We start from the raw sequence: 27,457 nt of genomic DNA, 5'->3' as shown, positions 1-27,457 counted from the left end.
ACATCACCATTCTCTATCACCCGGGGAAAGCCAATATTATAGCTGATGGCTTGAGTCGCAAGGCAGTGAGTATAGGTAGCTTAGCCCGATTGGCTACTTCTAAGCATCCGTTAGCCATGGAGGTTCAGACTCTGGCTAACAGTTTTGTGCACCTTGATATCTCAGTCCGGAAGGTTTAGGATTTAAAGTTTGTGATGGGCGAGCAAGTGTTTCTGAAGATCTCAGCTATGAAGGGTGTTAAGCGATTTAGGAAAGGGGCAAGTTGAGCCCGAGGTACCTTCGAGTTGAAGATGTTGCTTATGAGTTGGCCTTGCCAGCAGGCCTGTCAGGTGTTTATCCGATTTTTCATGTGTCCATGCTGAAGAAGTATCATTCTGATGGCTCTTATATAGTTTGTTGGGATTCTGTGTTGCTTGATGAGAATTTATCTTATCAGGAGGAGCCTATTGCGATTCTGGATAGGCAAGTTAGGAAGCTGAGGTCGAAAGAGATTCCTTCGGCCAAGGCTCAATAGAAGAATCATCACGTGGAGAAGACTACTTGTTAGACTGAGTCTGATATGCGCGAGAGATATCCCTAGTTGTTTGATGATTTAAGTACTTTCCCCCATTTCAACTCCTTGTCGCTCGAGGACGAGTGATTGTTTAATTGGTATATGATGTAACGGCCTGATTGGTCGTTATGGTGCTAATGACCTTTTTACCCTTGTGACCCTTTCCCTATGTTATCGGGTGGGTTTTGGAGGTTTGAGACTCAAAGTGCAATTCATTTGACCCAAAGTTGACTTCTGAGTAAACAGACCTTTTTCGAAATTCAGTCGATTTTGAGAGGTCCGGATGGTCATTCATGACTTGGTAGTGCGTTCGGTTCAGTTTCAAATGCAACTGGAGCGTTTTGGAACTTGGGTTGGAAACTTGGCTTTAGGCCATTGGAGGTCGAATTGGTCAAATAGACCTCTGTTGGGAAATCCGAGGCCACGGGTGAGTTCGTAGCACGTTTTTATGTGTGTTTGCATGTTTGTTTTGTATCTGTGGGGCCTCAGGTGATAATCAAATTTCGGGTCGAGATTGGTCATACCAAAACATTTTGATATCTGGTGTAAATGCTGTAGCGGCCCAGAAACAGTCGTGAAGGTCCCGCTATAACGATAGGCCAACGACTATAGCGGCCCTATTGTTTGGCGATAAGCCGCTTAGTTGTCATGCCAACGGCCATGGCGATCTCGCAGTAGCGGTATCCTTGCCGCTATAGCAGCTTGTGGGTTTTTGGGATGGCCGCCATAGCGGGCCTTGTGGCGTCATAGCGCTTATGCAGGGGTGGTTCCTCTGACCACCATAACCAATATCGGGCATAATTGTATTCTTTTCTTTAGTTAAAACCCTTAAAACCTATTAATTCCTTTTCATCACTTTTACGAGTGCTCTTGGGAAAATTGATCAACTTGTGGGCTGAATATTCTTGGAGGTAAGATCTATGACCCTAGGCTTCGTCATTTACCTTCCTAGAACCTTAATCCACGCTTAGAATCACTAGAATCAAAATAGAGAATATGAGTCTTATGATAAATTTCTTGAAATAGGTTTAGACTTCTAAAATACAAATCGATGGTGAAATTGACCAAAGATAACCATAGAATTTGGTGAATTCCTTGTTATTAAGCTTATTTCTTCCTTATTTACTGGTTAGTTTGAGGATTGAAGAATTAGGGTTCATACCCAAATTTAGGGTTTTACTTTAAATCTGAATTAGGCGCGATCTTGAATTGTTTTAGCAATTGCTTAGTGGGTTTGATCACCTAAAGCTTCAATTGCATGTTCCATCTTTCAATTTCCCGTTTTACCCCTGTGGGCCCATTTCCTTAATTCCTTGGATTAGATTTTGACCTAACTAGAAGTATAGATATATGGGTGTTGTTATTCATGGTTTTTAATATAGAATTCGATAATAATAGACTTTGAGTACTTGTAGGCGCTACGAAAGGGCAAGGCCAAAATATGACGGTTTGTGGCTCCTGTTCAGCTTTCTAGGTAGCTTACGACTTACCTTTTTGTTAGACTTCGGTTAGCGGGTTATAAGTAGAGTTAGTGATTGTTGGAGAAAGCATGTAAACCTTCGAGTATGAAGCTGGGATGTAATACTTAGGTTGGTATTATTGTTGATTATGGCTTGTAACCTTTTGTGTTTTATTGGGTTGTTGTGTATTTGTGGTGTCACCCCGGGATTAATTCTAGAGTTGATGCTTAGTGATTACTTATGTGTCGGAAAGCATATTTATCATGATCGAATTGTTGGGAAGGAAAGAAAGGTTATGATATTGATATTGCGAGTGAGATCTGTGTCCATATGTGGCACCATTGATTCATATATTCTTGTTCGTATTGTTATCATGCATTCACTCATTATTACATATTTTGGGATCGGGTTGCACGCCGCAGCACTTACTTGGATCGGGTTACATGTACCCCAACACTGACTGGGATCGGGTTGCACGTTTTGCAACACTGATTATTGGATCGGGTTGTGCACCACAGCAGATACATGAACTTAGCAGTCTCCCATGGGTCATGACAGTCAAGGCGAGGAGATATTCCGCCCAAAGCATGTGTATATCATTGCATTTGCACTGTATTCATCTTATTTTTACTTACGACATTGTATTAGACTTGTTGGTGGATCTTTGGTGATACGTATACTTGATAATGGTTCTTGAGTTAGTGTTTCGGACTTATGGTGGACTGGAGGTGATACACTAGACTTAGTGATTAGTACTGGATTTGATATTTAGACTGTGTTCAGTTTTATCTGATTGTGAGCAAGCCTACTTCTTCAGTCTCTTTCCTGTACATATGATTTTCTAGCAGCCTATGATGCCTACTCAGTATCATGGTTTTGTAATGATACTACCTTGTCAATCTTTCTAAGAGTGCAGAGTATGTTGTTGGAGAGTCGTCTATTCCCCGAGGCTGATCCCAAGGCTTGGCATCACCCAAGAACCAGAAGGCCACAAACTCTACACCATACTTGTCTACAACCCCTATCTTATAGAGCCTGCGTGACAATCTATGATGAACTCATACACATCCTCTGACTCAGTACCATAGAAAACTGGAGGCTTCATTTTAGTGAACCTCTAAAACAATTCATGCTCCTCACCAGGCATAACCGGCTGGCCTCGGATAAGCCTCAAAACCTAGAACTTCATCCGAGCGAGGTGCCACTGCTGCGGCATACTGAACTCTCGGAGCCTGAACTCTATTCGGACCTGGAGCTGCTATCCCTGCGTCCCTACCTGTTGGAACGGCTGGTATAGCCCCGGCCTGTGCTAACCCATGCAACTAATTCAGCACCTGCGCTATAGCATCTGGTATACCTGGAGCATCCACAGCTCCTAGCGAAACTGGTACCGCTAATGGCTGGTCTAGTGCGGCTGCATCTCCCGTGGCCTCATTAGGAGCTACTGGAGGCACGGGATCAACTACTGGGACTCCGCCCCCATCCGGTGCCTCCCTTCTACCAGCTCTTCTGCCTCCACCTCTGCCTCTAGCTCCTGCCGTGCGTGTTCTCGGCATCTGAGAGAGAATGAATGATAGTCAGATACCAATTTGTCAGATACCAATTTGAATCATCCAGATACCGATTGGAATCAAGTAAAGATGAAAGAAAGAAAGAAAGAAAAGGGAATTTTCCTAGTGTCCGGTAGCCTCTCGAAGATAAGTATAGACGTCTCCGTACCGATCCGCAAGATTCTGCTAGACATGTACTTATATGACGAGATCGATGAACCTAAAGCTCTGATACCAATTTTGTCACGACCCAACCCGCCATGGCCGGCACCCACATTAACTCCTAGTGGGCGAACCAACACATAAGTCAACTATTCATTGAAGTCCATTTTTATATTAGCAAATTCAATCAGTTATTACTCATTCAAGCACAAGATAATCAAATAAGTCACGCCATAAAACCCACGAAGTAAATGCGGAAGTCCTAACTATTACAAATCCCAAAATTCGAAAATCACTGTACAAGGACTCTAATCTAAAACATGTCGAAGGAATGAAATCTGTCTAACAAATAACCACAATGTCTGAAGTAGAAACATACATCATAAAAGAAGATCTTTGGGCGGCCTGGCATGGATAGAAGCTCACCCTAAATCTGTGAGTAATGGCCTCAACGCCAGATATGAGGACGGGTAGCAGTCTCTGGATCACAATCTGCACTCAAAAGAATACAGCAAGGTAGTACCAGTACAAACCCTATGTACCGGTAGATATCATAGACCGACTAAGATTAGTATCAGGCATACATCATAAAATCAACAAAATAGACAAATCAGCTAACAAAACGAAATCAATAATCCACAATAGGTCAACCAAGGATAAACACGAATCAAGTCACCCAAAGATATCATGAATCACATCAACGGAAACAACAAACGGGAACATGTCCATCAACAATAACCACATACTCACTGTACACACCTGCTGACTGATGTCATTGCTCAAAAGTCATGACTTGCAGGGGACCCATGGTGTCCATGTACCACTCGTTCCAGATACTCATCGGACCAGAGCCATAAATCCTCTGCTCCGGAAAGAACCTCGGATGTGGTCCACATCAATGTATCACTCATTTTTGGAACGTACCTCGGACCACGAGCCCATAATCTAGGTCACATTTGTGCCTTTTCACGTATCTATGTCGTAGTACTTCTTATCCTCTTGTTACCAATGCTCAATCATCATTTTGTATCACAATTTCATCGAGAAGATCATATTAACTTCCCATCAAAACAACATCAAACTGTAGGTTTAACACAACGAATAGTGGCACGAAGCCCACACGGTCACTCAATTAATTGCATATAGGAGTTCAACCACACACACATTATGCATGAAGACTAGACATGCTTTCTCCCATTGAATTCACAACACATACAATCAACTAATCAAAGTCTAACTCAAGTAGACTATAACCTACCTCAAACGTAGAGCTGGAACAACGCGAATCACTCGGCTATAGCTTTTCCCTTCCGTAAAGCCTCGGAACGCTCAAAGTCTAGAAATTCGAATTCTCAATGAGTCACAAATACTTTAGTCACAAAATCAATGCAAGACACCCTTCCCTTTAGCCCCATTCCAATGGGTGAATGATTTCTAGATGTAAAACAACCTAACAAGGGCCTTAGTAACCACTAATCATCAATCCCTAACAATATTTAATCAACAAATCAATTACAAGCAGTTTCCATGGTCAAGCTTCCATTTTTATGAAACCCTAAGTCTTAATTCACTTAGTTCATGGCTCTAATGGATCAATTCATGATTAAGAGGAGTTAACCCAAGCCATTAGATGATAAATAAATCAGAACACTCATAACCCATCAATTATGGAAGATGATACATAATGATTGAAAGGGATGGATGAGACTTACCTCTCAAGAATATTCTTGCCCTAGCTTGGAAATTCGCCCTGGGTGCTTGTAGGGAGCTCTGTCGGAGTTTTATGAATAAAGAATTCGGAACTAAGTGTTTAAAACCCAAAATTACGTTTCTCCATTGCCGACCGCGGGCGGTAACTCACAAACTAGCGTCTCGCTATCACGACCAAGTGCCTGCTATAGCGGACCAAAAGAAAACTCACCTCCACCATGGCGGGCCTGATTCTGCTATAACGGCATCGCTATAGCGGTCTTTGCCCGCCACAGCGAACACTGGGACACTAACTGACCGCTTGCGGTGGAAGGCTCACCGCCGTAGTGGTACCTACCCTACCGCAGCGGTACCTTTGAGGTAGTAAGCTCGCAAGTTTTTCCCAGTTTTTCACTCCGGCACCCAACATTTCATCTGAGGCCTCGTAAACACAAACAAACACATGCACATAGATATAAAAACACCATACAAACCCACCCGCGACCTCAAAATTCCCAACGGAGTTCTAATTCCCTACGTCACCCCCCGATGGACTCAACACAAACAAGCAACAATCATAAACAAGTCAAGTTTTCAGTTCTTAGACTTATACAACCGAGTTTCTATTAGCTCGTTCTACCCTTGAAAAGGTTCTATTTGGTGGGGTGATCCTACATTTTCCATCACAACCGGAAGGGTTGTTACATACAATCTCATAATGCTACGATTATCATCATTCTTCATCACCCATATGATTACAAAGAACCCTAAGTCAACAATCCAAACCATACAATAGTTCATATGTTTCTTACTATCTAACCCATTAACTTATCTCTCAAGAACTCAGAGTCCATAATCAGTAATTCAAAACTCTAACCAATTGAAGTAGGAAAGTCTTACCTTTTTGACATTCAAGTCTCTTGAATTTGGATTCTAGGGTTCTTTTGTCCAAGGCGAAGATTCAATCGATAATCTATGGAATAGATGAGGATTCTAGCATTAATCTCTGTTAGATTGATGTAATATCCAATCGGGTTTGAGTGGAACCTACCTTGGATGCTTTGCGGAAGCCCTTGGGTATTTTCTCTCCAAAAAGATAGTTTAGAACTAAGTGGGAAACGTTTTACGAAGTTAGGCTTTTATAAAATTTGGGAAAAATCGCTTCAGGCATAAAATGGCCTGGCGGGCACCTGGGGCTCAACGGTTCGCGGCTCGCGTCGCGTACAGTGTATTTTTCAATGGTGTCAATATTTCGAGTTCTCCTGAAAACTAGGCCATTTTGGCAGCGTTGGGTAAAATGGGTATAACTGCTAGCACGGAGCTCTGTTTGGGCTCCATAATATGTCATTGGAAAGGTATTTCAAAGGGATACAACTTTTATGTTTTAAGTTTTCTAAAATTCCCAACGGATTTTCACGAAATCTGACAGGAAGATAGACGTATCGCAAATTTAGTTGATTCTATCGAATCATAAGCACCTCACTATCCGTCTTGATTCCGAAAAAACTATTTCCAACCATACTCATTTTCATGACTTATTTTGCTTAAGCCGCGAGAGTACTTACCTTCCCTACCTCGGTAAGCGAACCCTCAATCCAACAATATGTAAAGACATAAATAATTAATCAATCAAGCGGAAAAGGATAGATACGTAAGTCTCACGAATATATATATATATATATATATATATATATATAGTACGGCACAATAATAGTACCTCCAGGGTCTAGTCTAAGTCATGTAAGAGCATCTAAAAGGAAATAATACAAATCTGGATAATAATACATAAAATGTCTATGTCTCCGAATAGGAATAGCACATAAATGATAAAGAAGTCTTCAAGGCAGCGAACGGCTGTGCTCACCCAGAAGACTCGCTGCTAAATGCTAAAGACGACAGTCAGCCACGGGAGATGGAAGTAGACCCATCGATACTCGCATTCATAAAGGAACGGCAAGTGCGCAAATCAAAGACAAAAACAACGATCGGTAGGCATCATTGGCCGACTAAACATAGCTAACACAATTCAGATAATAAAGCAAGATAGACAAATAACCAACAAGTATAAATCAAAGTCAACAGAAGCCAAGTATGCATCAATGCCTAAGTAGAGCATCTAATCCCAAGTGTGCCAAATCTCAACATATCAAGTCCGAATCCAACATCACAAGTACAACATCAAATCATCTCCAAATCAAGCCATGATGCAACGCAACGCAATAATGTATGAATAAATGCAATGCCATGTAAATGTTGTGTACACATGTGCTCTGGACGGAAATATCGACATCTCGGTAGCACAACCCTAGGTGAATTGCGAAGTCTAAGTGCCACCCGTCCTGGATCTTTGCCCAACAGACATACGGGACCCCAGATCTTTGCCCACGGGGGGTTCTCACCGGCACCACCCTGGGAGACCCGCGGAGTCCATACACTCACTCAATCCACGATTCCGGAATAAACATCGAATATCGGACTTTCACGTCACTCAAGTAAAAAGAGTTTTCATCAAGTATCAATTCACTCAATCCACGATTTCGGGACGAACATTAGATATCGGACTCTCACGTCACTCAAGTAAAAATCAAGCCCAGCTCATCAAAGTGTTTCATCAAGTATCATCAGTATCTCAACAGTATATCATGAATGAATGAGAGTGCATGCAATGCATGTATCATCATCAATAATCACACTCAATATCAAAAGCACCAACAATGGGTACGCCAACAATATATCCGAATCACAAATACCAACAATGGGTACGCCAACAATATCAAAATCAAGACATATCAACAGGTGCTAATAACTACTAACAACATGTGGCAATAAGCCAACACTATAGAAAAATCAATCACAACACAATGGGATGGCTAGTCCCAAACACACAACAGGGCCCAACCTAAGACAATATCCATCCCAGATGGCCAAACCGCAAACACCAACAACTCACCCCTTCGCCTTGCCCTTCCGCTGAGCCTCAGAACTAAAGTAGTCTAATCATATTTGAAATCTTGATTAGAAATCATGAAGAATGATACCAATATTGCTACTATTCAATTTAGGTCAATTCTAACCCTAGAAATTGGGGAAACGGGGCCCACAAGGGCAAAACTAGAAATTCGGAAACAAAATATCAAATTAAGCACTAAGTGATCATAACCCAACCACTAATTGCTGATTTAACCTCAAGGATAGGTCTAATTTCTGATTTCAAGCAAAACCTCTAAAATTGGGTATAAACCCTAACTTTTTGATCCAAGAATTCAACTCTAATAATGGAAGATATATGATTAACAAACTTAGATTCATCAAAATCCAGCATAAACCCTATCAATTTCATCATTCATAAGCCTAGAGAAAAAGTTCATCAAAACTCACTTCCATCTTCTATTACCAAGGGGTTATTAAAGGAAAGGGGGAATATATGATGATTAGGATCAATGGAATGGTAAAGGGATTAGCAAGATTTACCTCTAAGATTTTTCTCCAAGTATCTCCAAGAACAGTCCCCAAAGCTCTAATTTCTAAATGATAATAAGTGATAGACTAAGGGCTAATTTAAAACACACTTAATGAAATAATAGGTCCGTTACCGCCACGACGGTAACGGGGATGCAACGGCGGCGCCGCTACAGCGCCCAACAGACCGCCATGGCGGTGCGGCCAATTCCCTTTGGCCGCCCCGGCGTCGACCGGCGCGCGGCGCGGCCGGGACGATGCATCGTTACCGCCAATATGGACACCATGTACCAAAAATCCCCCAATTTTTCTAAGTCTCAATCAAAATCCCAAACCATTCCCTAGGCCATCTGCTTACAAACCACATACACAGAACCACACAAAAATACGCTACGAAGCTCTCGTGGCCTCGTAATTCTCAACGGATGTCTCGTTGACCGAGTCAACCCCCGATACCTCATTTTCATTTTCCCAACCCAAGTCCTAAAATGCATTCGAGTGCATTGGGAACCGAACCAAATATACACACAAGTCATAAACGACCATCTGGACCTCTCGGAATCGACGAATTTTCGAAAAAGGTCCGTTTACCCATAAGTCAACTTTGGGTCAACTGTTTTCACTTTAAGCCCATGTTTCACAAAAAAGTTGCCCCAATCCGATCTAAACATCTCGGGAAGTGTATCAACGATCCCCTCGGGTCAAAAGTGAGTTAATTAATGCTCGGGAAAGGGCGAAAATGTCGGAAAGACTATAACGACCAAACAGGTCGTTACACTCATCTCGATAGTACTTCACATGTCTAAAATGGCACATTAATACTCAGTACAAGGGCTACTATAAATCTAACATGAGTCTGAATATGAAAAATACATAAATGTCTGAAATACTGTCTCGAAACAAAGGACAGCTATCATAAGAGAAGAGTTTTTTGGATTGCGGATCTGAAACATGGCTCACCCTAGAAACTCGCACTAGAAGCCTCGAGGAATCACTCACGAGGTGTTAATATGGATCCGATAGCAAGCTCTGCACTTAGAAAAGAGTACAATAAGGTAGTATCAGTACAGACACCATGTACTGGCAGGTATCATAGGCTGACAACAATTAGTTCACATATATAAAGAAAGAATCAACAAGCAGACATGTAAGGAATCAAGCACATTCACGAACAAGTCAACAATGAGATCAAGTCAATATCAATGCCATATACAAATCAACAATGAAGAATGGATGCAAAAGTGAACACATATGCAATGCAAAGCACTGGCCAATACCTCAAACCGGTACACACATGCTACGGATGGAAACCTTCACGTCTCGATAGTCCTGACCCATGAAGTCCATGTACTCCCTCGTCTCGGCAAGAAACCTCGGGCAGCGAGTATATCACATTTCGCTCTAGTAACAACCTCGGATCACGGGTTCTCATCTGTTTCATATACAATCCGGCAGAGACCTCAGATGTTCCTTTGTCTCACTTATCATCATCAGCTCAAGTCACAGTTCATATCAATGCATCATATGAAATGATAAGTGTATGCCATGCAAGATATCATAATCAACAACAAATCGAAATCAAAGTCTCATTCGTGTCTTATCATGAGCACACATTATAGTTCAAGCCTAATCTCATGATTCTTCCTCCGTTCGATGATAAGCGACATAAGCAAAGAGAGATGAACGCATACATAAGTCACAACATAACAAAAGGGCTACAAGCCCAAATCACACAATAAGACGACAAGCCCACAAACAACAACCAATCTAATAGAATTTCATCCCAACTTCATACCTAAAGGCCTAGCATGCTTTTCCCGTCAATATCTAACTCCTACATATGCTTCACTAATTAGAGTCTAACCGAAAGGTAAACCATAACCTACCTCGATGCCGAGCAGGTGCCACGAACTATCCAACTTAAGCCTTGCCCTTCCTATGGCTTCCGAATGATCGAAGTCTATTCAACAACACATTCTATATAAGAAATAGAAATTAACGATATACATAAAGCTATAATACTAATCGATCGAAAACAACTCTTTAAAAGAGGAAAATCAGGCCTACAAGGGCAAAATAGGAATTTTAGGTAAAATTCGGTTAATCCAAACTTAGGAAGTCCAATACTGTCCCTCAATTGCTAAATAGACTTAAGAAATCATCAATTTCAACACTTAATCAAAAACCCCCAAATTAGGAAGAAACCCTAACTTTCCAAAACCATAAACCAGGAAATTAAGAATGATTCAACTTCATATCTAATCAAACCAAGAATTCATAACTAGGTTTAACAAGATTCATCAACAAAAATCCAATTCTGTAGCATAAGATTTCAAGAAGACAAACTTAGAGTCACAACTTACTTTCCATACTAACCCCTTTAGTTTTATCATAGATTCTAACTTAGACAATATATAAACATAAACTAAGGTCAAGGGAATTTACTCAAAGATGATTCAACTTTAAAGCTCTTCAAATCACCTCCAAAACTTTATAGGGTTTTAATTTGGTGAATGGGAGAGGAATGGTTCGAATTAGGAAATAAAAGGGGAATCTGTTCAGCGATCCCCGCTTACGCGGTCAAGGATCCGCTTAAGCAATCCCGCCTAGGTGAATGATTGTTCGCTGAGGTGGGTTTCATTAAATGAGTCAGCTATCGCGTCTGCGAGCCAGGTCCCGCAGAGGCGGGATACCAGATCTCGACATCCACTCGAGACCTTCCCAGTACAAACTGAACATGTAACAGCGTGCTATGAATTCAACCGTGGCCTCGAAATTTCCAAAAGAGGTCACCTTGACTCAGTCAACCCCAAAACGACCAAACTAAGTTTCCAACCTAGGGTACAAAACTCTCCCGAGAGCCTTGGAAACTGAACCAAACATCCCACCAAGGCATAATCGACCCTCTGGACCTCATGGAATCAACAGAATTCCCAAAAGGTCCCTTTATCCAAAAGTCAACTATTGGTCAAACGTTTTCACTTTAAGGTTTTAACTTTCTCAAATCCTACCAAAACTCACCTGATGATCTCGAGAATCGTGTCGCCCATCTCCGCTGGTCAAAAACACACTAACGAGACTAGAGTAAGGGTCAACGGGGGTAAAAAGATCAAAACACACGTAATGACCAAACGGATCGTTACAGTCCATCAATCAAATCTATCCACTTTGCAACTAAGTGAATGAAAGCATTACAAACTTATTTTTCTATTGTAATGCCGCTTAGCAATTTGGGAGAAACTGCTTTTGTGGCAAGGTATTTAAAGACAAGCACTAGAGTGGAAGGTGGAAATCCACTAGGCAGTGCGTCACTTGAATGGGAAAATCTTCAAAGCTGAAGTCTATAGAATGGTGCTAGCCGGATGTATTTATTACGTCTAGCAAGAGAGAACGCCCAAAAACGGAGGAATACTACCGTGATCACGAAGCTCATTATCCGTGACATTTGCTATAGAGGAAGCAAGAAGTCTTTCCTAGCTAGAAACCTGCAACGGTTTAATTTTTACCCTTAACTGCTTGGTATAGATGGTAGGATGTCATCGTAGATGTGTTATTGAAATTTGGGGTTTTATGTCCAGTTCCAGATGATGATGTAATTGTGCTCAATGCCACTTTGGTAATAAAATTGCTTATTTATAAAAAAACTTATTAATTATGCTTTGAAAATCTAAATTTATTACTAGTACTTTATGTAATTATTAGAGTATTATTGAAAGAAAACAATATATATATATATTTTTAATTTGTTAAAATGGACAAGTAAAATAAAAAATTTATTTTTAGTATAAAAATTGAGTAAAATGGAACGGAGGGAGCATTGAGCTTGAAAATAAATTATTTTGCTTTTGTTATGGTGAGTTGGTACATTACTAAAAGCACATTTTCCGATACATCATGTTAGTCAAGACAAATTGAGTAACAAAATAAAAAATAATAACATACCCAATATAATCTCATTTATACATGTTAGTCAAAACAAGCTGAGTAATAAAATAAATAATAACAACATACTCAATATAATCTCATAAATAGAGCCTGCGAGATTAGTTTGTATTTAAGACATTACCCCCGACTCAAGAGGCAAAGGCGAGTAACAAAAGAATTTACATAATTTTCTGTGACTTTAGTTTTCTATATCTCAAACAAAAGAATGAGCATAGGGTGGGGCAGAAACCTATCCATATAACCCGCTCCATTTTCAATTCAATAACACTTCTTTGAAAACCTCGAAAAATTAGAGTGACCCTTTTGCAGTTCTAATCTTCTTCTTCAGTAATAGTAAGGTGAAGTAGCAGCAATTTTTTTTTATTGAGTATTTTTGGAGGTGATGGAGAACATAGGTATAGTTTCTTCACCTAAAATGGTATTGGGTCTCTCTTCAAATCCAGTTATTTCCAACAAAACCTTCTTTGGTCTTCCTTATTTACCCAAAAGACCCTCCAAGAATTCAAGAATTGTCAGACCCACACCTTGTTTTCAAGTGGTTTCTTGTTTTCAGGGTCCAAAAGTCACTAAAAAGATTGGTACTTTCAACTCTTTTCTCTTAAATGTTTTTTGTGTTTTATTTGAAGCTTGAGTTCATGTTAAAGTAGAGTTCAATACCCATAATTAGCTGTCTTTGAAGATAATTTTTTTTTGAAATTTTGGTCTTTTGAGTTATCTTTTTGGTTTATTGTTAGTTGGAGAAACTGTACAATCTTGATTTCTCTTCATGTAAAAATTGAATCTTTTAATGAATGCTTGTTTGTATGTGTGTTTATCTTGTTTTCAAGGTCCAAAGGTCACTAAAAAGATTGGTACTTTCACCTCTTTTCTCTCTAGTTCTCAATGTACTTTTATCTTAAATGTATTCAGTTCATTACCCATAATTAGCTTTCTTTGAAATTAATTGTTGAATATTTTGGGGGTGTGAGTTTTTTTTGGGTTTATTTAGCAGTTGGAAAGTGCACAATCTTGATTTCTCTTCATGTAAAAATTGAATCTTTTTAGTGAATGCTTGTGCATATGTGTGTTTATCTGAAGGTTGATTGTGAGTTGTAGCCTTTGAAAAGAATTTCTGAATTATGGTACCTAGAGTTGTTCCATTTTGTTGGTTGTATGAAGTGCTCTTTGATCTATGTATGTGCATTGTGTTTATCTGAATTCATCACTGAAATAGTATTCTTTGAACATAAATGTGATTTTGCACTATAGTTCTAAGAGTTGTTTCTTGATTTATTAAGTTGTTGGGGAGTGCACTGGGCTGAGTTTGTATCATGTTAATTTTGCTGTTTCTATAGGACTAAGAGTCCTTTTTTGATTTGGCTGAAGCTCGGCTGCATCGCAAAGTAGAAATTCAGTATTGTGAGGAGCAGTAGTCTTTAAGGAGAATTTTTTAAAATTTCAGTACTAAAAATGTATCTTGATTTATTTGCTTGTTGGTAGGCATAAATGCCAATCTGTTAATACTAAAATAAGTGAATGGATGTCTGTGTGGAATTGGTTAAAGTGTGAGTAGTTTCTATGAGGTCTGAGGTTCTACTGGTTGTCTCTTGTGTGGAGCTGTTTGTTGTGCATATGCTTGTCATTTGGTCGGGTAGGACACTTTGTCTATATTTTTTTTCAATTAGAAAACAAGTGTCCTGCGGTGAGCTTTGATGTGAAGAACGGAGGCATGGATAAACTTAATGATAATTCTTGTTGTCCAGATAGTAATGGATATTAAGTCAGTTCGGTATTTTGCATAGGATTCAGAAGGGTTGCTATGTTTATGAGATAACTGTATCAAGTGATAGGTTACAAGAGTACAAGTTTTTGCAACTCTTGATTATGTTAATTCTCCCTCTGTCCCAATTTATGTGATACTCTTTCCTTTTTAGTCAGTACCACAAAGAATGACATGTTTCCATATTTAGTAATAATTTAATGTCAAACTTCCCATTTTACCCTTAATGAAATTATTTATAGCCACAATTTTTATGGCTTATTTGAGACTACAAATTTCAGAAGTCTTCCTTTTTCTCTTATCCGTGCCCAGTCAAACACCTTCACATAAATTGGGACGGAGGGACTATAGGTGGATGGTAAAACTTACAACCCTAGCTAGAAGCATTAAGAAATGCAAATTAAGTATTATGCAAATAAAGGCTTTTGGTACTCTTAGTTTAGATGATGTCTTCTGATTAATGAGTTGTAGATGACACCAAGAACATGGTGGCTGATTTAAGGAATCTAGTGATGAGGTTAAGGTGGGTGCTTCCGTAAATGGTAACTTTTACTGGTTAATGATATCCATGTATCAAAAGATCACATATATGCTAATATAATTCATTTTACCGGAAAAGGTTAGATAGGTATCTTTATGTTGCTGGCTTTTGGATTCGTTTTAGAATTGTTAATAAGATAATAAACTGTTACATGCTGATTCTTAAGGCATGCAGGATGGGAATGAAGAAGGAAAACATTGGATAACTCACCTATAGATGAATTTGCTATATTTAATGCAATTTTACTGCAGCACACCGAAATACTCAAAATCGCACTGCTATGGAAGCATAATGTAGTGGCCTAAACCTCAGATAGCTTACTAAGAAGAACAATACATAAATCCTTTCTTGTTGTTTGATAACTGGAGATCCCTGCCAATTGCGCACAGTTTAAATTTTAAAACTTGGTGGATAATGAACCCCCCACCCTTCTCCACTTACATACCAGGCTTTTTTCTAATACAAGGTTCGGACACGTAACGTGTGCCTAACTAACACATCACAAGTTATGCTCTCACTACTAGACCAAAGTCCTGGGGACGGAACAATACATAAATGTAAATCAATAACTATGAAAAATATGCCAAAAGCGACATATCTCTAGGATGATAGATTTTCCTACTTCCGGTTGTGTCTGCATCATCCTGCTCTAAATTGATGTAAACTCAGTCTCAAGTTTTGTGCTTTTTCCTACTGGTAATGATATACATATACCCCTATGAAATCATGCCTATAGGGGCTTATATTTTGAGAGGCATGCAACAGCAGAACCAAAAGTTTGTCTAGTACACTTCATGTAGGTATTCATATGCTCTTCAATTGGATAAAGGGAAAAAATAAAAGGAGAGAAGGCCTAAATATAAAAGTATTCTCTAAAGTATCACAAGCAGGGCATATTATGTTGACTAATAACTTTGTTTAAGGGCTCAAAGTGATATCAAAGAGCTAATGTGCCATTTAGAAATGTGTAACTGGAAAATGGAGTGTTTTAGTTTGTTGAAGAATGATCTCAATATCTAGTATGTTTTTATGTCAGGAGAAGTTACTTATGGCCCGATGCAGTTGCCAGCTCGAGTTTCTTGATAAGATATTGTTCCCAAAGCATACAACTTTACAAGTTTCAAAAAAAAAAAAAAAAGATATTGTTCCCAAAGTATATCATTGGATAAAGGTAGAGAAATGTTTTGCAGATTGGAAAAATATATATTTGTCAAAAGGGGAAAGGAAGATCTTCGCGTTTTTAACGAGGCCTTGTTAGGAAATGGTTGTGGAGATTTAGGACAAAGGAGCATGTATTATGGAGAGAGGTGATAGCAAACCTAAATGGATGAATGAAGAAGCACGCCCGGGTAGACTTCAAGAGGTTTTTCTCTGCCTGTGTTCCTACTTCTTATTTTGGGGGTCACAAAAAGATATATCGAAGAAATATGACATTCATTTTGGGGCGGGGGGGTGTTTGGAGAACGAGAAACATGATGAATCCTTTTAGTTGCAGTCTTTAGAGGAATATTATACAGGGAAGTAAAAAATTTAGCGGTTGTATCGCTTTCCTGGTGGGGGGACGGGTGCAAGGGTAGATTTTTGGGGGGACAGGTGGTGTGGGGATAACATAACATGTTAAGGATCACTTTTCAGAATATTTTATGCTAAAAAGAGATGATACTTCATCAAGTTAGAAAATTACATGATGTGAGTGTTATTTAGGATCTCAAATTTAGAAGGAACTTTTGGGATTGGGAGATAGTGGAGTTCCAAAGTCTACTTGAAATGCTCAATAAACAAATTTTACCGGTAGAGAGCCATGGCTATTGGGTGTTAGAGAGCATGAGACTATTTTCAGTGAAAGGTAACTACTGTAAGTTGCTAGCTAGAGCGAAGTTGGATTTCCCTCTTCTATCAGTTTGGACCCCTAGGGTGCTAGGAAAAGGCATGTGTTTGCTTAGATGGCAGTGAGAGGAGGAATACTTATGTTAGTTAGTGCTTCACGTGTAAACCCTTGTGGGAGGTCATGGTCATCTCTTACTACAATGCTAGTTAGCATCACGTTTGAGATGGGAGCTTTTTAGATGTTTCGGGATACAATGAAACATGCTGGATACAGTGAAGGATGCATTATTTACTTGGGCCTTTAGAGAATGGAAGAGAAGATGGAAAACGTGGCACATTTCTCCAATAGCGCTTATGTGGATAGTATTGTGGGAAAGAAATAAGAGATTTTCAAAGGAAAGGCATGACCTTGTATATCTGAGGGATAACTTCCTGTTTATAATTTCCTCTTGGTGCACCCATGAAGTTCCTATTTGTGTAGAATAATGGGTGTCTTTCGTAGAGTCATATCTTTTTGTAGATTCTCTACTTTTGGGGATACCTCTTCTATACTGGAGTTTTTTCATTATCAATAAAATTATACCTGTTCAAAAAAAATAAAAAAATATTGGATGGTTCTTGTGCTTTAAATTCATTCACATCATGTTTACACGGGTAACGAGAAATTGCTCTGTAATTGTTGCTTCTACAAATTCGGTATGCTTTATATCTGGCTAGACGACCAAACTAGAAAAAGCCTGTGTTATTGGGACATTTATCATGTTAGTGATTCATTGTATATTCTTGCTAATAATTATGCTGCTGCTTAGCCTTTCTTTCAACGTGGTCTATGCAGTGGTGGGAAAATTAGGGAGGGATTCTTTTGCTAGCACTACAACTAAAGGTGGCCAGCAGACTTCTTCAGTTGGTGTAAATCCACAATTTTCAGCTCCACCACCATCTCAAGTGTAATAATTTGTATTATTCCCTGTTTAATTTGTTTCATCTTGTATATCCTTAACCTATCAGTTTCTCGCTTTACATGTTTCTCTTATCGTGTATGTATCTGCATTAAAAAGTAACATCTGTTGATTTGTTTACTTATTTATCGTTATTTGTCGTCTACAGAGGGTCTCCTCTTTTTTGGATTGGAGTTGGTGTTGGGTTTTCAGCACTTTTCTCATGGGTGAGAAGGAGAATATTTTGATTTCATTAATTACACGCTTGTTTCATGTTTTTGTTTTACTAACTCTTTACTTTTCTCTGGATTTTTTAAAATATATTGCAGGTGGCTTCATACCTAAAGGCAAGTACTTCTTAAATGAGGTGTAATTAAATTTGCATGAATTTGATGCTTGTCTCACTCTGTTTCTTGTGGCGCTACTATCAAAGTGGCGCCAACAGAATTTAGACTTCAGAGAAAATATGCGTTTTAATATATTGATAATATGACATGCACATGATGCGGCATACCTCATTTGTGATGAGCAGTAGTGTTAGAGGATTGACCACATATTAAGAAAAAAAAAAGGGGGCCAACGAAGCAGATAAGGAAGACAAGAATGACCATGCATTAGTTGATGGTGCCTGTAATTACAAAATTAATAATGATGAGCATTTTTACCTAGAATACATCTAAAATGAACTAGGGCTTCACTATGAAATATGTTTTCGAGGTTGACTAATAAAAATCATGCTGTGTCATCACAATCTGGTATTGAGAGGCCAACAATATCCTTATTTATTTTTAACTATTTTGCTATACTTGTCTTTTCTTTGAGAGTCCTAACTCTTGCTGTTACATTTAGTTGATTTTCTTTCTTTTGTTTTCTGTGAGCTTAAAGATAAGTTTAATGGCTTTCCTCCTGAAAAAACAACTAAATCATTTCTGCTAATGAGTCAATCTGAATTACAGATACAATAGCTTCTCAGGAAAACATAAAATCAGGTTGTTTGTTTTAGGTGCTTCTTTTATTCTTTATGGCGGAAAATCGTTTTTTAAACTGCTTTCATAGTCTTTATGTTTCATATGTTTTGGTTTTTAATCATACCTGGATATATTTCTTTGTTTTCTATGTGGAGGCCGCCGAGTGCAGCTACAGAAGTTCGATAAAGCCTGACCCTTCATACGTGTCTAACTAATTCTGCATATTGTTTTCCCATGCTTCCAGAAGTACGCTATGCAGCAAGCATTCAAAACAATGATGGGACAAATGAATGGCCAGAATAGTCAATTTAGCAACACTGCCTTTTCACCCGGGTCACCTTTTGGCAATGCTGCTTTTTCACCTGGGTCATCTTTTCCATTCCCACCACCTCCAGTGTCAGGTCCAGCTAGTTCATCACCTCCACCACCTACTGCATCCACCTCATCTACACCCTCAGCTACATTTGCATCTCAGACAGCGACTGTTGATGTATCTGCATCTAAAGTGGAGGAACCTCCAGCTGTGAATGTCAAAAATGAAACAGAAGCTGAAAAGGAGCCAAAGAAAAATGGTACTTAATGGTTGCACTCTAAATATCATTTGTATCTGCTTCTAGTGTTTGTTTGTTTTTTCTTTTCATATAGAAAAACAGCAAATCTAGCAAGAAGGCAGATTCATCGAATGTCTCTTGACATTTACCCTTGAATAGACCTTGTAAATGCATAGCTTTGATCACCCTTAACTTTGATTTGTCTCATTAAACTGAAGGATATTAGAGTAAATCAGTTAGGCAATCAAAACTTTCTTAAATGAGTGAGTTAGCCGCTAAAATTTAAAGTGCCAGAACATTAGCCATCTACAGCCCATTCTTGAAGGAATCTGGAGTGTCATGATGTGATTGTGAACTTCTGAGCTTTTAAATGGAAATTCATCTTTTCCCTTCTTTCTTATTTTCCAAGTATTTTTCTCACCCCAAAACCACTTGCAATATCTTTTATGCATGAAGTCACTATCAGACATTATTGACATCTATGCTGGCACTCTACAGGGGTATCTAAGTTTGAATTAGAAAAGGGTATCCCCCCTAAGCCGTAACCATGTTGACCCTACATAGCCCTAGATACTAAGCCTCCTCATGTATTACTAGAACCCATTGCTGACAAGAGGTGGGAGGGGAAGGTTGGCTTGGTAGAAAAGCTCTACATTGATGTGCGGGAAGGCCCCGTTTAAAATAAAAGGAATGAGCATGAGGAAGGTGTCATTTCAATTTCTTCGAGGTTAATTCGTTTTAAGTATTTAACAACTTTTTTGTTTGTGCCTCAATCATCAAAATATTTTTTTTCTTTGAATAATCAAATAGATTACTGGCCTGCCTTCCGCAACAGTCCCTGACCAGAGCCAAATTTTAGACTCCACTAATATCCCAGAATAACGAACTCCTCAAAAAAGAATAGTAGGATGTGTTGCGGAAACAAAGCAGATTTTGTAACTGTATCTTCCTTTGATATCTTTCTTAAATGTTAACACCCATTGCGGACCAGTAGAAATTGACACCCGGGTTTAGCTGTGTTGGGGAACCGGAGCAGTTTTAATGATATCAGAGTTCACGTTTGTTCCAAACAGTTATAAAAAATGCTAATGCTTCTTAAGTCAGAACCACCTTTTGAGATAGTGATACGCTTTGTATTACTCTTAGGGCTCGTTTGGTATGATGGATAAGCAAAAATAGTCCTGGGATAAAAATTTAGTGCCGCCTTATCCCACGTTTGGTTGGAATAAAAACTCGGGATAACTAATCCCGGGATTAGTTATCCCGGGATTATAGTGTTTTTTTATCCCACATTGAGGGTGGAATAACAATCCCGGGATAACTAATCCGGGATTAATTATCCCGGGATAACTTGTTTTCTAACCAAACGAGCCCTTATAGAAATATTTAGATTTTCTGGTTATGATATTAAGTCTGTCAATAAAATTTCTTTGCAGCTTTTGTTGACATTTCTCCTGACGAAACATTCCAGAAGGGTGCTTTTGAAAATTATAAGGAATCAACTGAGCCAGCAGCTTCGGTAACTGTTGATCAGGTGAGTGAGTAGCACTAGCTATTATCTGGGAATATGGTGTCATGTAACAATTGCACTTCAATAATATTTCTGAATGTCTATTAGGTAACTCAAAATGGAGCTGCTTCACAGTCGGGGTTTGGTGCAAATACATCTGGCAATACCTCATCAACTGGTAAATCATTTGCTGGTCCTGCCCTTATGGCACAGCTGCTGTTCTAAGAATATCATTCAAGCATCAGATTGGATGCATATGCCTGTCTTCTTACTCATGTTTCTATTGGTTGTTTCCTCTTTTTTTCTTTGTCAATCTTTGAGTTTAAGAATCTGGCAATTGATTTTAAAGATGGACATACTTCATAGCTACAAAGATACTCCAGTTTAGTCTATAGGGTGGTTTGCGGATGTTCTAAGCTGTGAACAATGCCCTAGGTGGTTAAACTATGAAGTGCGTAATGCCCCTTTACTTATGCCTTGACAAAATGAAATGGGGTTGTATGTGACTATGTGCCATAATGTGTTGGGACAAAAGCCACAGGTACTTCTGTGGTCATTTTCCCGTTTAGGAAAAAATGGGGAGAAAGGCCTGTTTCTTGTGCAATTGCAGTATGTTTGTAGCATAATCTAGATACGTAGTGGTATTGTGGTGAATCTCCAGGGTGTAAGACTTCAAAAAATCACATAGTTTTAGTAATTTTTGTGTTTTCAATGTTATCCTTTGAGTCCAATAAAGGCTAAAGGCACGATCATGTTATGTACAATCATATCTATGTACGAAAAGAATTTAGAAGTGATTAAAAACTTGTAAGTCAATAATCCATGTTGTATGAGATATTGCATCAGATACAGACAAATGAGAAGTTCAGAAAAAAAGGATGAACATCCAAATCAGAAGCTGTGACATTGTAGTGACCCGAATGTTGTGTCCTGTAGGAACCTGAATAGAACTTCCTACATCCTAAAAAATGCTAAGTGCTCTAATGGGCATGTTTTGTGGAAGAATGACCTATTTCTTACAGTTCCCATGGAATTCTGTGTCCATAAATTTGTTTTGAGGTTGGAGGTTTTGAGTGAAAAATACTCCAGCTTTATTGGTCATGTCTGTTTATTAGGAAAATGTTGCGTATAATTTTACTTTGGCCTAATTTTCCTTCATTCTTTCTCTTTATGGGAAAAAATTGCCTTCATGCTCTCTTCTTCTCAGCCACAGGTAACTTTGCATGATCTTCTTTCTTGAACAGGAAAATCCAATCCGCTATTGTCAGTGGATGCTCTGGAGAAAATGATGGAAGATCCAACAGTGCAGAAGATGGTTTACCCGTAAGATAGCATGTGCCTTTTCTGTTATCTTCTACTAGTCTTCGATTTGCTAATGTCTAGATCACTCAGCATTTTGGTTTATAATAATGAAAATCTAGTTTCAGTTACACCATGCTACTTTGTATTGCGTTGTAAATAAAATTGTAATGCACTTCCAATGGAGTCAAAATTCTTTTGTTTGAGATTTAGTTTTGGACCTCTCCTAAGGCGTTGCAGGGAAAATATCATTGAATCAGTACTGTGTTCAATCAATAGGCTTTTATAGTGTGCTGTAGACTACTTTGGTAAAGGTGGAAGGAAGTGAACTAATATGAGATTTGGGATGCTTAAATGATGTTTTTTAAAAAGATTTTTTGGATGGACTCAACAGATTAGGACTTAAAGCATTATACCTTAGTTGAGGTGGATGCTGGTAGTTAGTTGAAAATGTTAAAGATGTGGAATGCACTTTTGATATTGACGGGAAAGTATAATTAAGGCAACTTCAAGTTAATTGGCTAATGCATAGTCCTTATTAAAAAAATTCTTATGCATATTAAAGCTTACTAGATTATGTGCAGGTTTGCTAATGCATATACTAGTTTTTAGAAGTTTATGGAGAAGGGAAGGTTCTAATTTTTTATTTCCTGCAACGTGTTAATCTAAAGTGACATTTCTCTTCTATGATAAATCTATTTTGCTTTTCTTGTGACCACAACCAGACCTTTCATCTTATTCTTATGTCACGTATGGTTTGTGTGTATAAACTAACAGTGCTTTATTTTGATGAGAGCCATACCTTTTATTCGGTGTTTGTGCAGCTATCTACCGGAGGAGATGAGGAATCCTACAACATTTAAATGTGAGCTGTCATCTGATGCACTTTTCTATGAAATCTGACTTTCCCAGAACTCATTTTCTTAATTTTAACTACTGATGGATATCTAGAAGGATGTAAGCGCAGACAAGTACATCCAGTACACATTGCCTCAATTGTGCAACTTTTCTTGTTAGTGTTCTTTTGCATTGGATGTGATTAACCAACTCATGGTTCAGGTTTTAGAGTAAAATTTATTTCTTCTTTTATCATTGACTGTTTCTGTCTGAATTGCTATGTTGTAGGACGATTCAGGAACAAGAGTTAAATGCCATAAAATTATTTATTTTTCCGTCTTCTTCTTACCATAAGTACTCGTCATTCTGGTTTCTGCGACTCTACTATCTTTATGGTTCATTGCTATAAGTTTTTCAGACTCTTTTTATCTATTTCCTCTATCAGATAAAACTAAAAGCGTCTTGCGTCTATTTTTATCACAGGGATGTTACAAAATCCCCAATACCGTCAACAGTTGCAGGACATGATGTAAGTTTGGTTTAATTGTCTTTCAAGTGCATATTTCTTTATCTCATGCCGAAAAGCATTATTTGTATTATCATTTACTTTTCTAAACTTTCTGTTCGGTAATCATATTCTTATCAGTAACCCAGCCAACCACTGAGTTTTACCATAAGCATTGTCACAAAGGCTGTTTGGATAGAAACTTATGCAATTCTATAACTTGCTTTAAGTGTTAGGATAACATATCTTGGTGTAACTCTGCTGTATCTGAACTGGTTCATTTTTGGTGTCGTTCTTTGCTCAATTTTGAAAAGAAAGTAAGAAAAAGAAAAGAAGAGAACATGGAAAGAAACAGAGATGTTGAATCATCTGCCGTTGTATGGTTGATGAGGATTTCTAGTGTTAAGTACTCTCTTTTGCGTCTATGAAAAACTTATCAGGGTCTTCATCATTTGCCCCTCCCAGGAATAACATGGGTGGAAACCCAGAATGGGACAACCGCATGATGGATAACTTGAAGAATTTTGATCTTAGCAGCCCTGAAATCAAGCAACAATTTGGTAAGTTATAGTAGTTATTTTCTTCTTTTCCTGGTCTATTTGCAACAATAGTAGTACCCACAGCTCATGATAAGAGGGTCGTAGACAATATCTCAATTCCACTGAGCAGCAACGTGTTGATCAACAAAGTCAATATTTGGGGGGGGGGGGGGGGGGGGGGCAATTGGGCGGTTTGGGCTAAAATTTGGACGGGTGAATAAATAGGTCATTGTCCAACCCTGCCCAAAGTTTACATGGGCTAAGATGAGCTAGGTCAAGATGCGATAAACAATGGATCATAGACCAACCTGCCCAACTTGACCTATCATCTTTACTATTTCAAACCTACAGAGATCAAAATGTTAAGGGAAATACCAATATGTTAAGGAGGGAGAAAATTTTGTAGTTCTAACATGTCAGGAAAACCTCCTTTCATGCTACAAGCAGTTGCTATAGCCAAAACTATCGAATGATATGATTTGTACTTTTCTTTGTTTATTTATTTATTTTTATGGTTGCAGATCAAATAGGGCTTACTCCCGAGGAAGTCATTTCAAAGATTATGGCTAATCCTGATGTTGCTATGGCTTTCCAAAATCCAAGAGTTCAAGCAGCCATCATGGATGTAAGCACTTGTTGCTCCCTTTCTATTGTACCTCCCTATTTATATCCTCTTGAATTTGTTGAAGTTCCAAGGAGCATATATTTGACTAATTGTAGGATATAGCATACTTATTTATTGCTGGAAATGTTGATGCACTCTTGACTTTTATTATTATTGCAGTGCTCTCAGAATCCACTGAGTATTTCAAAATATCAAAATGACAAGGAGGTAAGAACGTAATTTCATCTGAAACATGTCTTCTTGATATTCATCTACATAAGTCTGCACTTGTTATTGACTACTTGCATTTTGCTTCACTACATGAGACTTGAGAGCAGTGCATCAGTATGACAGTTTTGATCAATACTTCAAAATTTGTGTTTTTATTTCATCTTATGTTTGCCCAGTATAGTATGAATTCAATGTATACATATTCGGCGTTACTTGGATTATACCGCACTCAGTAGAGAGATTCAACTGCATATATACTGATATATACATTTGATGAATACCTAACACATATAGTTGAACATATGGTTATAGGTGATGGATGTCTTCAACAAAATATCGGAACTATTCCCTGGAGTGTCAGGTTCACCTTGATTCGCTCCTTCCTGCTTAAGCAGCTATTATGCGACCATACTTCGTCATTTTTGTTCTGTTTGAGTGAGGTATCAGTCAGAACTGTTGGGCTTTAAGATGTAGTTTGCACCCTCTGTTGGTTATGTGCTAGTGAAAGGATCATGTTGCAACGGATGCACATGAAAACGTCGCCTCCTTGTTAAGAATATATAAATTCATCGCCCTTCTCAAATTTTGTGGATGTTAACATACTTGCGTTGGCTTACCAGTAGTCTTTTAGAAGCCAACTTCAGCTGTAAATTTACCAGTTAATTTACCAGTTTCTTTATGGTTTTAGAGTCACTTAAGCTTATTCAACTGTATTGATTTGATGAAAATGCTCTATTCTTCTATCTTGAGGAATGCCTTTTTTCGTGGGGACATTTCAAGCATTTCTTGTAGTATTTTGCTTGATTTCTATCATCTTTCCACATTGCTTGCCCCATGCTCCTACATAATCATGAGCTTATTTTCTTTGCTTTTGGCATGAAGTACTTCACTAATGGAGGTGATGGGTCTCTTAACATCCCATAAAAGACGATCAAAGTTATGGCCGATGTGCAAATCTTTAAACAAAATTGTATCATAATCGAGAAAGAATTAAGGGTAATTTGCAGGATTGCCCTTCGCTGGAGGTGGTCTTTAATTTTTACCCCTCAAAATGGTGGTCTTTAAAATTTGCCCTTCAGGCATGGGCATAGGCAGAATTTCTGCCCATACATGGGCTTAAGGCAGAATTTGCATGGGCAAATTCGCAAAAATTCTGCCTAGCAAAATTTTGGCTTGCGGTTTTTTTTTTCTTTTTTTTAACTAAGCTGGGGTTCTAACTCACAACCTCAGGGTGTTAAGCGAAAGGCAATACTTAAAGACCGCCAACTTGAAGGGCAAAAATTAAAGACCACCCCAAATGAAGGGCAATCCGCGCAAAAAAAGGAAGAATTAAGCTCAGAGAAGAAAGGCCAGACTGATGAAAAAGGCAGAAAAATTTGCAGAAGTATGTGTGTGCTTGTTCCAGGGATACGCTGCAAGGATTATAGAAATATGGAAATTATAAAAGAAAAAATTGTTTGAATTATAAATACTCACATACAAAATATGTCTGAACGTCATATATGGGCTGATAGGTATAAAATATCAGCATAAAATGTTTCTTTATTTCGTATTATTATTATTATTATTATTATTATTATTATTATCAAATACTTAATATTTTTTTCTAACTTGCAAGATTTAACGATTAGTTATTATAAGATTTTTTTTTTTTTTTTAAAAAAAATTTGGCTCAAATTTGGTTTACTCTGTTAGATTGTAAAATCTCCAATACTGGACAATTTGATCATCATGATTCCGCTAAAAAAAAAAAGGATAGGTTAACATACTTAGTTCTAATATTTCATATATTTTAGAAAAGCTCTTTTCTACCTCTTAATTTAGGTTCATTTAGTGCCAGGTTTAAGAAACATTTTTTAAACCTTTTCCTTCTTATGGTAAACCAAGATCACTAGAAATTAGCACGAATAGGTAATCAACATGTTTTAATTTATTGATTTTCAAGTGTACATGGTATGATATCTTGGTCTAATGCGGAAATACATGAAGATAATCGATGCATCTGAAAATACTTTCTTCATTTTTCTTTTTCTCTTTTCTCCTAATTCTTGGGAAAAGACCATAAAGAGTGAAGGGAAAAGGGCCTGATTTGCCCCTCTACTTTGGGAAATGGTTCATATTTACCCTTCGCTATTATCTTATCGATCCACTTTTATACCCCTCTTTAGTTAGCATAGTTGCAATATTTACCCCTATATTTTAACCATTTGTCCATGGCCAATGTCGTGGGCAGGTACCGTCCCACCGTGTCCCATTACATTGCCACATAAGAGGCCATGTCAACAATCCCAATTAAGTGAGTCTTAAAATTAAAAGACCAAATGATGCCTTCTTCTTCACCATTAAAATGCCTTCTTCTTGTTATTAAAATGCCATTAAAATGCCTGCTTGATTCCGGCAGCTTTGGACCTTCTCCGGCGCCACCAACGGAAATAGTTACCGGTTTTAATGCCATTGTTCTTTATTTCACTGTTGAAGATTGAAGATCCCCGCCACTTTGCTGGAACAAATTTCATTGTTGAAGATTGAA

The 27,457-nt window shown here is 38.3% G+C and overlaps 1 protein-coding gene across 1 annotated transcript; it reads left to right on the top strand.

Annotated features, from left to right (window-relative positions):
• The first annotated feature begins 12,959 nt into the window (after window positions 1–12,959).
• Window positions 12,960–25,700, top strand: LOC132034227 (protein TIC 40, chloroplastic). The gene is made up of 14 exons (XM_059424518.1): window positions 12,960–13,396; window positions 17,781–17,892; window positions 18,053–18,110; window positions 18,213–18,230; window positions 19,096–19,423; window positions 20,839–20,936; window positions 21,021–21,090; window positions 22,157–22,235; window positions 23,036–23,076; window positions 23,532–23,577; window positions 24,019–24,113; window positions 24,614–24,717; window positions 24,877–24,924; window positions 25,240–25,700. Exons 1-14 carry the CDS (start codon window positions 13,201–13,203, stop codon window positions 25,297–25,299), a joined length of 1,353 nt encoding a protein of 450 aa, XP_059280501.1. The 5' UTR covers window positions 12,960–13,200; the 3' UTR covers window positions 25,300–25,700.
• The last annotated feature ends 1,757 nt before the right edge of the window (window positions 25,701–27,457 follow it).

The sequence above is a fragment of the Lycium ferocissimum genome, chromosome 10 (genome assembly GCF_029784015.1).
Source record: "Lycium ferocissimum isolate CSIRO_LF1 chromosome 10, AGI_CSIRO_Lferr_CH_V1, whole genome shotgun sequence".
NCBI lineage: Eukaryota > Viridiplantae > Streptophyta > Magnoliopsida > Solanales > Solanaceae > Lycium > Lycium ferocissimum.
Note: the sequence above shows the minus strand (reverse complement) of the source record. Positions and strands in the feature narration are given on the sequence as shown.